Raw genomic sequence first — 14,964 nt, forward strand, 5'->3', positions numbered from 1 at the left:
GCACTAGCTTGCCTGCTATTATTATTATTATTATTATTATTATTATTATTATTATTATTATTATTATTATTATTATTATTATTATTACTTTAACTGCTTTTAACCCCTCTGGAGCTGATGGTTTGCTAGTAATGCTGAGAACTTAAGAGAAAAGTCCTCCCCAGTAAAGGAAGGGTCAAAAAGTACAGCAGTAATTACAATACCAATGTTATAATTCTTTCCCAGTAATATCAAACAGTACCTAGTAGTGTTCATTTGTCAGTGTTAGGCTATTTGAAATACAAACTATGTAATTTGGTATCAAATTCATAGCCAGAGCACAAAGTTCTGTAGGCTTGAAATGGTAAGATATTAGTGGGTTTGTGCTCTTCACTGTAGACTAATTTTGACTGCTAGGGTAAGATGACTGGAGTTCTAGTTCTGTAGCTAAGCATGCAAGGAGAAGCTTGTCTCTCAAATACTGACGTATCTTGATGTTATGAAGACCAAGAAATAATGTCAAAGACTGCTAAAATATTGAAGTATTAATGAATGTAGTATGTAACTGCTTTTACTAACACTGAGCAGTGCAGACAGCTGCTGTTAACATGCTAATAGCATTAGTAAAAGCTTGCTTTTGGTTTTGTGCCTATCTCTGCCAGAAGCACAAGGGCTTATGGTTAGAGTATGCTGTGCATCAGCCAGTGGTTCAAGCTGGAAAGGCCTTTTCAGGCATTCAGATCCACTGAAAGTAGCCCCACGCAACACTGAAATGCTTGGAATGCTGCTTAATTTTCTGCCATTTGCTAATTTAATTGAAATCATTAAACAATAGGCCTTTTGTCCTCCCTGTTATGGGGACTGCAGTATCTGTTGCTTCTTGGTATACAAAAAAATTTTTTTTTTTTTTTTTAATTCAAAGAAAATAAGCATGAGGTGACATGTTTCCTCCAGTAGTGTCAGACGTAGAATGTACAGCTGTGGCTGCCTAACACAGGGCTCTGATTTTCTCCTATCTGCTGCTGACTTTACTTTCCTCAGGAATCCTTGGACTTTTTCTTTATTTCTTTTTGTGTTTCCTCTAGTGAATTCCATGTTCTTAGCATAAGCTATGGTCAGCAGTCAGAGCCTGAATGGAGATACAATCTCTAAATCAATAACAAATGTACTTTGTAAAAAAAAAAAAAAATAATAAAATAAAATAAAATTAAAGATAACACATTACAGACTAGTCTTGATGAATCAGCGCGCAGACCATTCACGAAGGCCCTGTTATAGCCAAAACAAAGAGCACAGGAAGATTTGTAATGATTGCACAGTGCAGATTAACCCGGATGCCACAACGCTTTGAAGGGTCATAGGATTTGCTGTACCAGATCTGATGACAGGTCCTGCTGATTTGTTTGTTTCTGAAAGTGGCAAGTCCTTTATGCTTCCTAAGAAGGTGAAAGCATCTTCTCAAAATAATCTTATTCCTTTCACAGGGTGCTGTATGAGAGAGGGGTATTGGATTTCTGCATCTGTTTCCAGTGCTTTTTCTTGCTGTTACCATGCTGTTTCCATGCTGTTCCTTTTCCTTTTTATGTTGTCCCCTTCTCATATACTCCCAAATATTATTACTGCTTTCTTTTTATCCCCCTTCTGCTGCAGGCAGTCCCCTTTCTTCTTACAGGTGCTTTGTTCCCTTCTTTGGCCCCTTCTTTCTCGTTGAGATACAAAGAGCCTAAAAATGACCTAGGTTGGATACAGCTGATACTGTTCTGATTTGGGACTGCATTGCATGGGACAAGCTAGGGTTGGCAGAATTTGATAGTTGGGTTCGGTGCTTGTAGTTTGCATTTCCAACGCTGTATATATAGTAATTCTGGTTCAGAATTACTTCTGTTTATAACCATTGTTTTTATATTGGGAATGTGTACACATGTTGTTAACAGATGTTTCCTGTACAGGTAAAGGTTGAAATACCCTCAGTGCTTGTGATTTTTCTCATGAAGAGCCATATTTTGAATACATTTGAGTTAGTATTTTCGGAGCTAGACTTAGTTTTTTTAAATGCAGAAGAGCCACTGTCCTGAGAATCTGGTCTACCAGAATTTGTTCTGTGTGTTGTCCCCCAACACTGGTACCATGTAACAGCTTTATGTCAGGTGTAGTGCTGCCATGACAACATAAGCCAATGTGGGACAATCTCCTAAAACTAAATTTTAATTCAGGACTCAGACCTGTGCATTTAAAAGTAGTACATCACAAGCTGCAAGACAAAAGTGCTTTCCCATCACAAACTGCAAGACAAAAGTGTGATGGCAGTATGTATCATGTCATTACTGTATGAAGAAAGAAGGTTAGGCCTCAGAGGTCCAGTTGTACAGTATATTGAAGAATAAGTTCAACTACAACAAAGAATTGCGAAGGTAAGTCTCTGATAATTTGTTGGGTTTGGTTTTAAGCATGGGGACTAACGCCAGCAGCCTTCTAAGTTCTGAGCATTTATAGGTAAGGCATCTTCCACATACCAAAAATACCTTTCTATTTTCATGTCTTGCATCCCAGAAATCAGCTATGTGCAAAGAAGTGGTTAAGAACCTGGTAAGTATCTTTTTAGACTTCAAACTTGTAAAACTTCATGCATGTGTTTTAATGGGGAATTAAATACCTGCAAGTACCTGCATGTAAGGTTTTGCAGCATTGAATTTCAATCAGCTATTGGATTAGCATAAATCAACAGCACTTGTTCTGCATTCAATCTGTACCTTTTCATACAAAACGGACATTTTTTCACAAGTTAGTAGAAAAAACCATCATGGTTGCCTTATTGGCTAAATGCTTTTCTCCATTTGCCTGACTATGCCTGACTGTTGAAGCAAGAGCCTGATGTCTGTAATGCTTGTGGTTTATTAATTTAAAAAGAATTAATGTGCATGTGGTTTGAGGATTGTGTGGTTTAAAATTTTAAAAATAGATCCCAAACCTCACATCAGTGTAAATGTTTTGAGTATTTTTAATTGAAGTTTTAAGTACAAAAAAGAATGTGCTGTAACACTTAACAAATAACACACTAACTCTTCCAGGTTTGGGGGATTCTTCAGAGAGCACATCAGATGAATTATATTAATTCAAAGAAAACTTACATCAAGCAGCATGGAAAAATCATGAGACACAGTAAACACTACAGAGAAAACTTGTTCTTTATAGCAATGAGCCATTTTCCAAAGAGCACTGCACAAGGTTGTGCGTAGATAGATTTTCCTTAACCGCTTGCCAGGAGCAGCAGAGGAAGAAGCATTAGTAATGATACAACATTGGAGTTAAGGCTGTGCACTCACAATGGCCACTTAATGAACTAATTTGATGCTTTGGGGTCTGTGTTGCAAGAGTGACCATGTGTTAATGGCTGCACATGCTGTACAGCGGCTAGAGAGCTGTTTTGACCAGCAATACCAAGCTTGCTGCTGTGGAAACTTAAATGTGCTTCTCCTTCAAGCAATTGCCTGCACTATTACAAATTTTCCACAGCTTTCCAGATTTGTCTTGTGGGTAAATGCTTTTATTTAATCCTTATGCAGGATTTCCAAGCGATGCATTATTGCTACTGTTTGGTATGTGATTGCTGCTGCTACTGAGACACCTTATCCATGTGGGTGTTGTAGGGTTGTTCATGGGGACATCTTTTAAGGTGGGCACTAGTACTGAAAGAAGCTGTCCAGCCACTTCTGTATTGGGCAAATACATATTTTTCTCCATGTTAGTGCTATTTATATTGCTGTGCCACCTATGACAGATGGGCACAAGATATTTGATAGTGAATACAGACCTACAAAACAATTCCTCTTGGAAAGAGATATCTTCTGTGGTAGGGTTCTTTAACTGTTGTTAATTTACTGTGCCATGACCATGTGTACTTGTTCTGAGAAATATGTAACAGCTCCTGCTAGGAAAAGTGTTGTCATCTTGCCATCTCAGGCTCATCTTTTCACATACCAATACGCAAGCAAATAACTTTTTTTTTTTTTTTTTTAACTTTCCTGAGTCACATTATGATCACTTAAACTTTCTCATCAGTACCTTAATCAGTAGCTGTTCTAACTTGATTTCTGCAGTTCATGTTGACTAATTTTCAATACTTATTTTCAGATAGACTACTTGGATTTTTAACACTGCAGAACAAATAGATTGCATGTGGTAGTCTGGGTTGGAACTTCATTCTTTGATTTTTCTTCTCTGTTAATTCAGGTACCAGATCAGCAGACAGAGACGTGAAAAGTCAACTTGCAGTGTTGACTCACCCTCATATGCTTTCATTTTGTACTTTGAAATTAAATTCCATACTTATGGAATACCTGTTACTGTACAGAGCAAAGCCATTAAATGAGAACTAGTAGTTGGAATAAAATGTGCATTGTTTCTAACTAATAGAGGGAATTAATTACACTTAACTATACAGCTATGAGCAAATAAGAGATCCAAAAAAATGGGAAACTAGGAAAATAAATTGGTTGAATGTTTTTAGGGTCACCCCCCACACACACCTCACTGTGTATGGATGTCACCCAGTTTTGAGATATTTGAAGTGTGTGATATATTGATGGCAATCTTTGCACACAGCAGTGTTTGCAGTATGGTAGTTATTAATCGCTGTATTACAGTAGGCCCTAAGAGAACATGCTGGGGTATGAATATTTGCATTACAGATGGTATTTCTCCTAGCAGTTGCTGGAAATACTTGTGAATGACCCTGTAACAAATAATTTTCGCCCACAGAAGGAACTATGCAGCTGTTTACTCTCTCCACAAAACCATCCATCTGGCACAAAAATTGAAACATGGAAGTTTGCTTTAATACAATACTGACTGTAAACCAAAGTGGAATATGATCACTGGTAAATGGGATGCCCCGCAGGTAAAATGGTCTGTGTTGAAAAGCATGTTCCTTAACTTAGTTATAAACCTTCACTTGATTTTCATTTATACTGAGAGGCCCTTTGAGAACAGACTATAAATTAATGTGCACATCTTTATTGCTACTTGGAAGGAAGATCATCAATCTTTTTGTGCAGACAGCCTGAAGACTATAAAGAAAGCAGTTGTTATGCTTTAACTTCTATAAGCTTAATATAAATTAAGCCAAATATCCTTGTTAAAATGTGTTTTATTGCATTAATTAAATGGCTTGTTGGAGATGCCATATACTTGGATACCACTTTAGCAACAACAAATAAATAGAAGGGAAGAGGAAAATCAATGGCAATGGAGAAGGGGAGCACTTGAAAAGGAAGGGGAAGAAATACTACGCACAGTTAGGAGAAAAGCGGTGCTTTCATTTTGTAAATATCTGCCTATTGCCCACTTCCAAATGACCTGAAGATTTTTCAGCTGTTCAACCAATACACAGTTAAAAGGACAACTGACAAATGGAATTAATGAAGCTGATTTGTTCAGGTTCTCAGTGATAAAGAGAACAAACTGATGGCCTGAATGTAGCCTGGAACAGACATCCTTGTGCATTAGCTTAAGGTTTTCCTAGATACTCCATGCACCAGTCAGGGAGTGCTAAATTAAGATATCTCCTCTTGAGAGCTCAAGTCATAGACATGGAGCAGAAATATACAGAAGTGGCACTTTTAACCACCTGGAAGTACAGACTGATCCATTATAATTTTTGTTTTACTTAACAAGGGAAGGCGTTCCAATGAGCTTCATTTGCTCGTGAGTCCCCTGTCCCATGGACAGAGTCTAGAACTACACTTTCCTCAAAATGCTTTGTTAGGGAACAATTTAAGTAGCTACCTCTCCTTTCCTTTGGAGAACGGTGAAACAGATTTAGAAAGAATGCTTTTGCAGAACATAACTACTATCTAGAGGGCAGGTGTTAACCTCCCCTATATTTCTGGGGGGAGAAGCAATCCTCAGGTGCGATGGGAAGGCAGCCTAGGTTCAGATCTTAACCTCAAGTATGACCAAGAGAAATAAAGCAGAATGAAAGCGCTAAGTGCAAATCAAATGGCAGTGGTCTTGAGCACAGCTCGAATAGCCAGGTTGCTCTCACAGTACCTCATCTAACAGTACCACATCTCTCTCACAGCTACCTCATCTAAAACGCAGTCCAGCCAACCAATTTACCTCCGCCTACTTCTGTAGCTTTTGTAGAATTACACATTCAACAGTAGAGCAGCTGACGTTCATCACTTGTTTTGGCTCTTTCCTAGCATAAGGCTTTTTGGTGGTAATCATTGTGAAACCTTTGTGTGGTGTTACAGACTCAAGTACTACAGGAAAGAGCAAAATGACCTTAAAGAGCACAAGTTGGATTTGGAATCAAGTTGCTTTTTGCAGCAGGCCTCATCACTAAGCACTGATGATAGCAATGTACATCTATAGAGCCTTGTCCGATCTAAGTCCCATGTTAGTTTCTGTTCAGCAGTGTGATAATATTGTCCTCTAGAAAGCAGCATGTTATATTGGCATAACAACAGTTCGATGGTAAATAAAAATATCTGAGCTCTTGTAGGTAATTATTATGACATACTTGTCTACTTTATGCCACTTGTAAAGCTGAAAGAAATTGCTGCCTGTTAGTGGTCACTTACATAAAGAAAACTACACCCCAGTAATGAATGCATTATGTAAGCAGCTTATACATGCTTATATCAGGCGCTGACTTGAAGTATGGAAACACTGATCCATAGCTTCAGTTTGGCCTTGTAAAATGATTCTCTGGATACATGGAATCAGGCTCAAATTAAAAACTGACTTGCAACCTATGTATGATGCACTAGTTCATTTTGTGTGATAAGGCTGTGCATTGCTGGAAAAAAAAAGTCATGTCCCAAAGTTTTCTGTTTAGGGAAATGAAAGGAGAAAGGGTGGTGAGCCTGCCTTCATCATTTCAGCTAGGAGCACAATGAATGGAAACATACAAACTACCTAAACCTTTCACTGCAGTGTTATTAAAAGGCAAAGTTCATCACTGTAAGTTTTGAAGCAGAAATTACTTGCACCCAGTTCGAAGAATATCTGCTACTTGTTTTCCCAAATGTGCTTTCCAGGGTTTAACCAAGCTGTTCATGTTCACAAGAAGTTTGCTGGTCCTAGAGTCTTCCTGGCCTGCTATAAGGTAGTCAGTACCTAGTTTAAAGAAGGAAAAAAAAAAAAAAACATAAAAAGAGAGTAAGATTAAACAGAATTTCTCAATTTCTTAATGATCTGGCATGTGATATTGTGGCATTTTTGCTTCCTGCAGTTTTTATATTCCAGCTTGCGCATGTGCAGTCTTACCTATATACATGCCTTTGTGGGATGTGGTCAGTGCTGACTCCTGGCCACACAGGTTAAATGTCACGCAATTACAAATTGATTTAGTTCCAGTGGGTTTACCACTTGTGAATTCACCGCCTCAGTGTGCAGGTGACCAGTTTTAAGTCTTATCTCTGACCTTTGTTTTAAGCCAGTATAACTCTGTGTGCTTCAGTAGCATTACTTCTGGCCTGTGTAGGTATAATGAGTAGCAGAATTCCATTTTTATATGTGATAATAGTAAGCCAGACTTCCTAGACCTATAACCTGAAGATACAGGTATGTGGGCCTCAAAGAACAAGGTCTGTGAACAAAAAAATAGGTAACTGCATGTGCAGACTAGGAACAAGTACCAGTGAAAATCCCGTCCCTGACTTAGATAGATAAGCACTCCTTGTGTTTTATGAACTGTGACAATTAAAATTCCCTCAGTGATTAGAACTTGGAGGAAATGAGAGGCACCCACTGCAAATTACGTGTGGGGCTGGATATTTTGGTTTTGTAGTATTATTAATAGATGTGTGGAACATGGACTGCACATGTGTATTTTCTGGTTTTGCAAATGCCAGAATACGCTATGCACGACTAGATTTGCACTGGCAGTTTATGATCTTTTATTTTCAGCAGCCTCTATGTGGAGGTGTTCAGGGAAGAAAAGTGTTTTAAAGTCATACACAAAGAATAGTTTTTTTTTGTTTGCTGTTTTCTGTTTGTTTAATTTTACTTGTTATTGTAAAATTTTGTGCTGGCTGTTTGATCTTAGCTGAGATTTCTACATCCATCCTGATGGAAGGCAGACAACCTTTTTATATCCACCCACTTAACTTCCAAAGAGCAATTCTTTGGGTTCCATCTGTGGAACGAAACTTTTTGGAGTAAAGACAAGAAGGAACTCAGAGTTGAAACTCTTGGCAACAGAAAGACCACATTGTCAGTGTTCTGGAGAGAAACAAAATAAACACAATTACTGAAGTGCCTGAGAGAGGCTGCATGCGGGCTGGCTGTTGAGCAGCCTGAAGGGCTGGATTTATCTATGTGCCCTGTGCAGCTCAGCTGGCATGGCTCTTCAGTGTGACAGCTGTGTGTTCTGCCACAGCAATCCACACTCCCTTCTCGCAGTTGGGAGACTACAGCAATTCAGACCTCAGGAAACAGAACCATCAGGCATTCATGGCAGGATCAGAGGGCTAACCTGCAGTGATGGGGTACCCTAGTAGGTGATCACTCACTCATTGTGTCTCACAGATGTTTAATGAACTGTTACTCCGAAAACTCAGAATTGTCACCACTGTTTACAGGGGAAGCAAGCTGTGGGCTGGAGTAGCTGTTGAAGGTAGTTTAAGTCTAGCTACTGTCCAATAGATAAAGGTTCCACCTAGCACACCCACCACAAGGAAGCGTGGTTTGGCTTTGAGTGTTTAAACCTGGAGTGCATTACAGCTGGCATTTTTCTTAATAGTCCACAGAAAGAAATAGGTTTACTCTGCTTTATGTTACCTGGAACTGCTTTACCACAGTTGGTTTTGATCTCTATCACTCACGCTACATGACTTTCTTCTTTTCGGGGAGTTATTCCTGATTTGTAGCAGTGCAGATATAGATGAGACTGATGAACCTGAGTGTGACCCCACAGAACAAGATCTACAAACATTTTGTCCTTACCAGGATTGAGAATGGGACAGGTACATCCCCTGTTGGTCCAGGATTCGGGGTAAATGCTTCTGTTGCTCCGAGCAATTTTCACTTTGCCTGATTTCAGGATCTTCTTCACTTTCACAACAACTTCTGCATGTGTCCCTTTGTCATGAGCTGATAGGATTCTTGCTTTTATCACTGCCAGAAAACATCAAGATAAGACCAACAAAGAATTTCTAAGTGATTTAACACCTTGGAAAAAGACATGAAAAACACTGAAGTTTTACAGAAGTTGTGTTCCATGGCATTCATAATTCCTTCTAAATGAGTTTAGAGAAGGAAAACTGGCTTTTTCTGTTGAATTACCTAATCCTTTCACCATGTTATTTATCAACTGCTCTTTAATGGGTTGCTGTCAAACACCTGGAACTCGTAGTAAAGCACTTGTGTGTAGGCAGAGGAAGGGTACAAAAACAGATACAGTTAACAGTCTGATAGAAGCACACTGATTATTTGCCTTATATTTGACGATTTGAAAACCTGTGGTGAATTTGTATAGCTTTACCTCTGACCTTTCAAAATTTGTGTCCTGCGGGAAGGGACTGTCTCCTCCACAGGAAGGAAGTCAGGAAGTTTCCTGTCAGACTGTAGGCATGTCACATGGTGAAATTCCATGATTGCACAACAAGCCAGAAAAAGTATTTTTGTTTTGTGGTCTAACATCTGGTTGCCATGATAAATTTCTGCTCCTTTAACTTGGTAGGATCCATAACTTTTTGGCAGAGTAGTCTCATCCAGATAGCCCCACAAGCAAGCTTTGTTGTGTCATGACACAAGCACATCAAACCTCAAAGCCTTCCTTTCTTCATGTGATGGTATGAACCAGGTGTTCATAACCCACAGCATTAAATACATTCTCGGTAAGCAAGCGTGGCCATTTGAGCCTGCACAATGAGTGCAAAAGCAATGGCGGGTTAGATGCAAGGCTTTTATCATTTATTCTTGATCTAGAGGTCAACCATTCTGCAGACTTCAAATTGTAGCACTCCTGCTGCAAAAAGTGAAAGTGGAAAGGAGACACCAAGGAACCTGGTATGAAAAAGGCTATTCACTGCTCAGCTCTGATCAAAAGTTGGACGCGTCACTGGACAAAAAAGGCAGAGGAAATCCTACCTCTTATTTCATGACTTTGCCAATTCTGTAATTCTTCCCTGCTATCAGCTAATAACACGCATAAACAACATAGTGAAAGTATCATACCTTGAGGGCACATCACTCACTTACCGTAAGCATATTTCATTTGGCAGAAGTCAGTGACACTTCCAAGCACCTTCTCTTTGCACACACACTTTTCTAGCAGGAAAACCACAGCACACAAGGTGTTGGAGAAGAGCCAGGACATGAGAGAGGAAAGAAAAGCATATGCTATTCAGTTATAAAGTTAGATGTATCTAACTTCTATAATCTGGGTGGACCTGAAGTTTGAGAGTGAACTCAGTTATTTGCAAATGTGTTACTTGTTAGATGATACAATAATTGGTCTGACAACTTATCAGTACTGTTGAGTAAAATGAGGCCCTCATGGGGCCTATTATATAGATAATAAACTGATATTTAATAGAGTTTTGTTGGACCCAGGTATAAATCAAGTAAGTAAAAATACATTTTATTCAATCACATAAGCTAAGAAATGCTGAACTTTGCTGTTATTAAGGTAATATGCCTCTCAGGGGAAGTCTTGATATGAAACAGGTGGCACTGTTACCTCGGGGCCTTACCAAGTCATTGATGCTAGTAAGTGCTGACTTTCACATGTGGCAAGCAAAACCAACAACAGTTCAAGTATTAAAGACTCCACCTCATTCTAAAAGCTTACTTATTTATGACATTAGCTGGATACAGCATAGTAACTCTTTGCTTTCTCTTTTGAGCTGTTGTGCCATGAGGAATTCCTTATTCTTAAAACCATTTGCATGCCACCCCAGAGGTGGCTGCGTTTCAGTGACGGCTGACATGATATTTTTACAAATGGCATCTGAAGTTGTGGGAAACTGAATACTTGAGAAGCTGTGCAAATTCATAAGCATTGTGACTATAATTAGGACCACAAATGGGGTGTGTTTTTTCACACAATCTTAATTATGTCTCATCAGTTTCCAAAAACAAAGTGCTAGAAAAAAGTAGAGCCTTGTTTGGAAAATAACAATGTAGGTATAATAATAACCAACGATAGTTCAAATCAGCAGATGTTGCCAGCAGATGGGGGACAGATTGGAGCTAGAGACGAGTAGGAGAATTTAAGTAGGGGTGAAGAGAAGAAAGAGCTGGCACAGAGGGAAGCTTCCAGCTGTTCCCAGACTGGGCTGTACCTGGGTGCCTCAGGGCAGAGAATCCCTGCTCGTGGTCATTCCACTTCCACTCATCCTCACTCTCATTAATTGGTGTTTGCACAAGGTCAGGGATTCGTCCCCCAATGGGGATATTAAAGAATGGCTCATTGTCATAGCTGGAAGGGAATAAAAAGAGAAGACTCGGTTAAAACACAAGGTGGGTGGGAAGCAAGTGGTCATAGCATGTAGCTGCATCCAGACAGGTAAACTTTCTCTCTTCTGGTTGGGAGTGTAAATAAGAGCAAAACCTCATGCCATACAGAGAAACCACAAGATCTAGGCTTTTATTTAGGCCTCAGCAATGCTGACTTACTATTTCTATGAAATAACTGTGTATTGAGCCTTTCTTGCCTTTTTTTTTTTTTTTTTGAGGTTATTTTTGGTTTTGTTGGTTTTTTTTTGTTTTGTTTTGTTTTTTTTACTGAACAACCAAGTAACTCAAAGTTAGTGGTCACTTGCTGGCATCGCTAGGAACTAAGGACACCTGCAGGACCAATAAAACTGCAGCCAGTCAGCAAGCAAGCCATGGGACTCCTGTACTGAGATTAAAGCATGTTTGGGGTGCAGATGCCTGCCTTCCAGAAACAAAAAGGGAGACCTTGTATCTTTTTACCCTGGGCACAGAGGAAAGGCAAGCACTCCAGACTCTTACATTTATTTCCAAGGCAAACAGATGCATTTAGAAATGCCACACAGACTACTTTGGTGCTGTGGACTTGCCTGTTACTGCAAAAGTCATCATTTCTAGTTTGCCTTGGATAACACAATGGATTTTCAAGTGTGCCAGCCACCAAATGGCATCTAGGATACATTTTACAACTTACAGCCACCTTTTCAAACTATGTGCATCCCCTGGTCCCCTCCAGCATCCTCCATTTACTGTCATCACTGCACTATTTCAGTTAAATTTCGTTTCATTTTTACAGAATCCCATCTCAAAGTGAACCCAAAAAAGGGCTTCTTTACCCATTGAAACAGTTTCCAGTATGCTGGTCGCAGTCTCTGGCACAGTCACAAGGACGACAGCCATTCTCTCCAAAGCCCCAGTAGCCCATGAGACATCTATCGCAGTTGGGGCCCGCCACACCTGGCTTGCAGTAGCAGAATCCCGTCTTGGGGTGGCATCGCCAGCTTCTGCTGAAAGTTGCGTTGGCTGAACCCATTGGCTGGCAGGAGCAAGCTATGGAAATACGGGAAGAGGTGACTGAGATTATGTGCCCAGGGGTCATCAGGTTAAGAGACATTTTTGCAAGGTTGAGAGACCCCTTCCCTCTTCCTGATACTCAGCAGTTTCATATTGAAACGATGCAGGTAACCATTGCATTGTCAGCCTATGCTTGCAATATTCTTTTTCTTTATAACATGAAGCACAGCAAAACACATCCAACTAAGACCCATGTGTGTGAAAGTCAATTCTTTCCTGCTCCACAAATCTGGAACATACAGGGTTTTGAAGCAGTGGCAGGAGGCCTCCACTGTGTGTTCAATTTTCAAGCAGCTTTCAGGTGATTCACAGAGAGATGCACTATCATGGATATGGTCTCAAATGATAGCTACTGCCTGCATTCTTTCCTATGAAACAAACTAGTGTTTCTTCTGGGGCTAGTTGTGGCTTACACAGGTGGTTCAAATGACCTGAAATATTTCTTCAATTTCTGCCTCCAAGAAGTCCACGAATTTCCTTCACTGTGAGATCTAAGGGATGTCTCACCATGCAGTACTGTAGGTGTGTGGGGAAACTCATTAAATCTATTGTACAAATACATAAGCAGACTTGTTGAAAGAAAAGGTGACAGAATGGGAGAGGATCTCTAAACTCACTAAACATGCTTCATATATAGCTGAAGGGCAATACAAGAGATAAAAACCAAACATCTTCAACTCTATTGCCTGTTTGACACCAGCCTCGGCAACTCAAGACAACACAGCAGTATAGTTACAGCTCCTGTTGGCCATTCTGCCTTCAAAAACAATAAATTGCCATAGTCCCATGCCACCAGTATATTCCCAAGGTGACAGCGTAAGGGAGTGAGGTGGAAAGTCATATCTATATTTATCCATATATATAGTGGTACAAAGCCAGGCTCAGTTGACTCTTCCTCATCAGGAAAGAGGCTAGTTGAAATGGTCAAGCCTTGTGCCAACAGCTCTGCATAGGTAAAATAAAAGCAATTAACATACCCATCCATTTTGATATTCAAACAAATTAGATTAAAAGGAGAACTAAGCTGAACTTATATATTAATAAAGCATTGTGCCCTGGCTTTTGCTTGTAGCAGAGACTGAGGAGTAAATACATCACTACATCATCCATCTGGAAAAGGGGAGAAGTAAAACTGTTATGGCTAAGACCTGCTTTAACAGAGATTTTCGGTTAAATGTTGGACACCCAAGGTGTTTGGATAGCTTGGATCAGGAGCCAGCCTTTTGGATGGTTATCTGAACCAAACATGATCTCCAAAGCTTTCGAAGTTTGCCCATCATTGCTACTAATCAAACTACTTTTCTTCATGAGCTCACAGATACTAGAACAAATGAATGCTCTGATTCCACACGTCATTTTCCAAGGGGAGGGGGAGTATATGACTACAAAGAGTGTTAACTGTAGCAAGTGCAGATTCACTTTCATCTGGAACCTCAAATCTGATGCTCAAGAAAAAATATTTTCCAAAAACAGTATGAGAAAAAGGGTGAGCAGTTTTGTTTAATAGGCATTTTTCTTATGATCTGCTTACTACATAGTTATTTTTTTCACCATGCCCTGTGTTCTTTATGCCAGTATTTTTAATAATATTATTACACTCTGCTGTAGACAGATCTCAGTCAGTTGTTTTCAAGGGACACTAGCACAATAGCCTAAGGACAGAAAATAAGCATGCTGTCATGGGCAATGTACTCAACACAATGAGCTGGTTGGCGGATGGCAGCAGGCTCGCCTGTTTGCCACAAAGCAGTCTTGACTTTGGGAGCAAACCCAGGGATTTTGCTGTCAGTTCTGGAGAGCAGGTGTAACAACGAAGCGCTCATTAGCATTGACAGTTTCAAAGGCAAGTTCTGATTTGTCACTGCTCAACTTGAATTACTTTTGCCCAGATTTTTGCAGGGCTGACTACATCATCCTAAAAAAGAAGACATTTAGTTCCATCCACCACTGAAAAAAAAATGGATGCCATAGATTTGGGGATAAGGAGCAGAAACACTCTTTCTTTAATGCAGGTTTTCTGAGGTTGACAAGAAGTCAGAAGTTGCCAACATCTATGTTGGCTTGAATCCAGGTTTCTGATTTCATTCTAGTATCTCTGTAGATATGATCTGCCTGTGGAGTTTTCACCTGAAATTCCTCATGTTTCTGCAACTTCTGGATCTGTCTTCATTCCCATTTTACTTCCAGTTTTCATGTTTTATCTGTGAGGGTCACATAACAGATGGGTATATCCTTAGCATCATTAGCCTCCCTATTACTGAGTCTAGATTCTGATTCAAGACGAGGCCTTCTCACAGCCTATCCCCAAGGGAAAGTATTGCAGGACAGTGAATGACAGCATTGACAGCTGATAAGGAGGTAGAAAAAAACATGGTTTGTTGTTGTTTTGTTTGTTGTTGGGTTTTGGGTTTGGTTTTTAATTTATTTCAGGACTGCAGTTGATGAAAACTGATGTTCCCAAATGAA

The 14,964-nt window shown here is 39.7% G+C and overlaps 1 protein-coding gene across 2 annotated transcripts in view; it reads right to left on the bottom strand.

The window, feature by feature from the left end:
- Positions 1 to 155: 155 nt before the first annotated feature.
- Positions 156 to 14,964, bottom strand: part of LOC309881753 (netrin-4-like) — a 55,435-nt gene continuing 40,626 nt past the window's right edge. For both annotated transcript variants that reach the window (XM_082768072.1, XM_082768071.1), the window contains 5 exons: positions 12,261 to 12,474; positions 11,274 to 11,410; positions 10,189 to 10,257; positions 8,932 to 9,102; positions 156 to 7,101 (listed from right to left, as the gene is read on the bottom strand). In XM_082768072.1, the coding sequence (XP_082624198.1) occupies positions 6,965 to 7,101; positions 8,932 to 9,102; positions 10,189 to 10,257; positions 11,274 to 11,410; positions 12,261 to 12,474 (728 nt within the window). In that variant the 3' untranslated portion in view covers positions 156 to 6,964. The remainder of the gene's footprint in view (positions 7,102 to 8,931; positions 9,103 to 10,188; positions 10,258 to 11,273; positions 11,411 to 12,260; positions 12,475 to 14,964) is intronic.

This window comes from Aythya marila, assembly GCF_965140915.1.
Source record: "Aythya marila genome assembly, chromosome: 10".
Taxonomy (NCBI): domain Eukaryota; kingdom Metazoa; phylum Chordata; class Aves; order Anseriformes; family Anatidae; genus Aythya; species Aythya marila.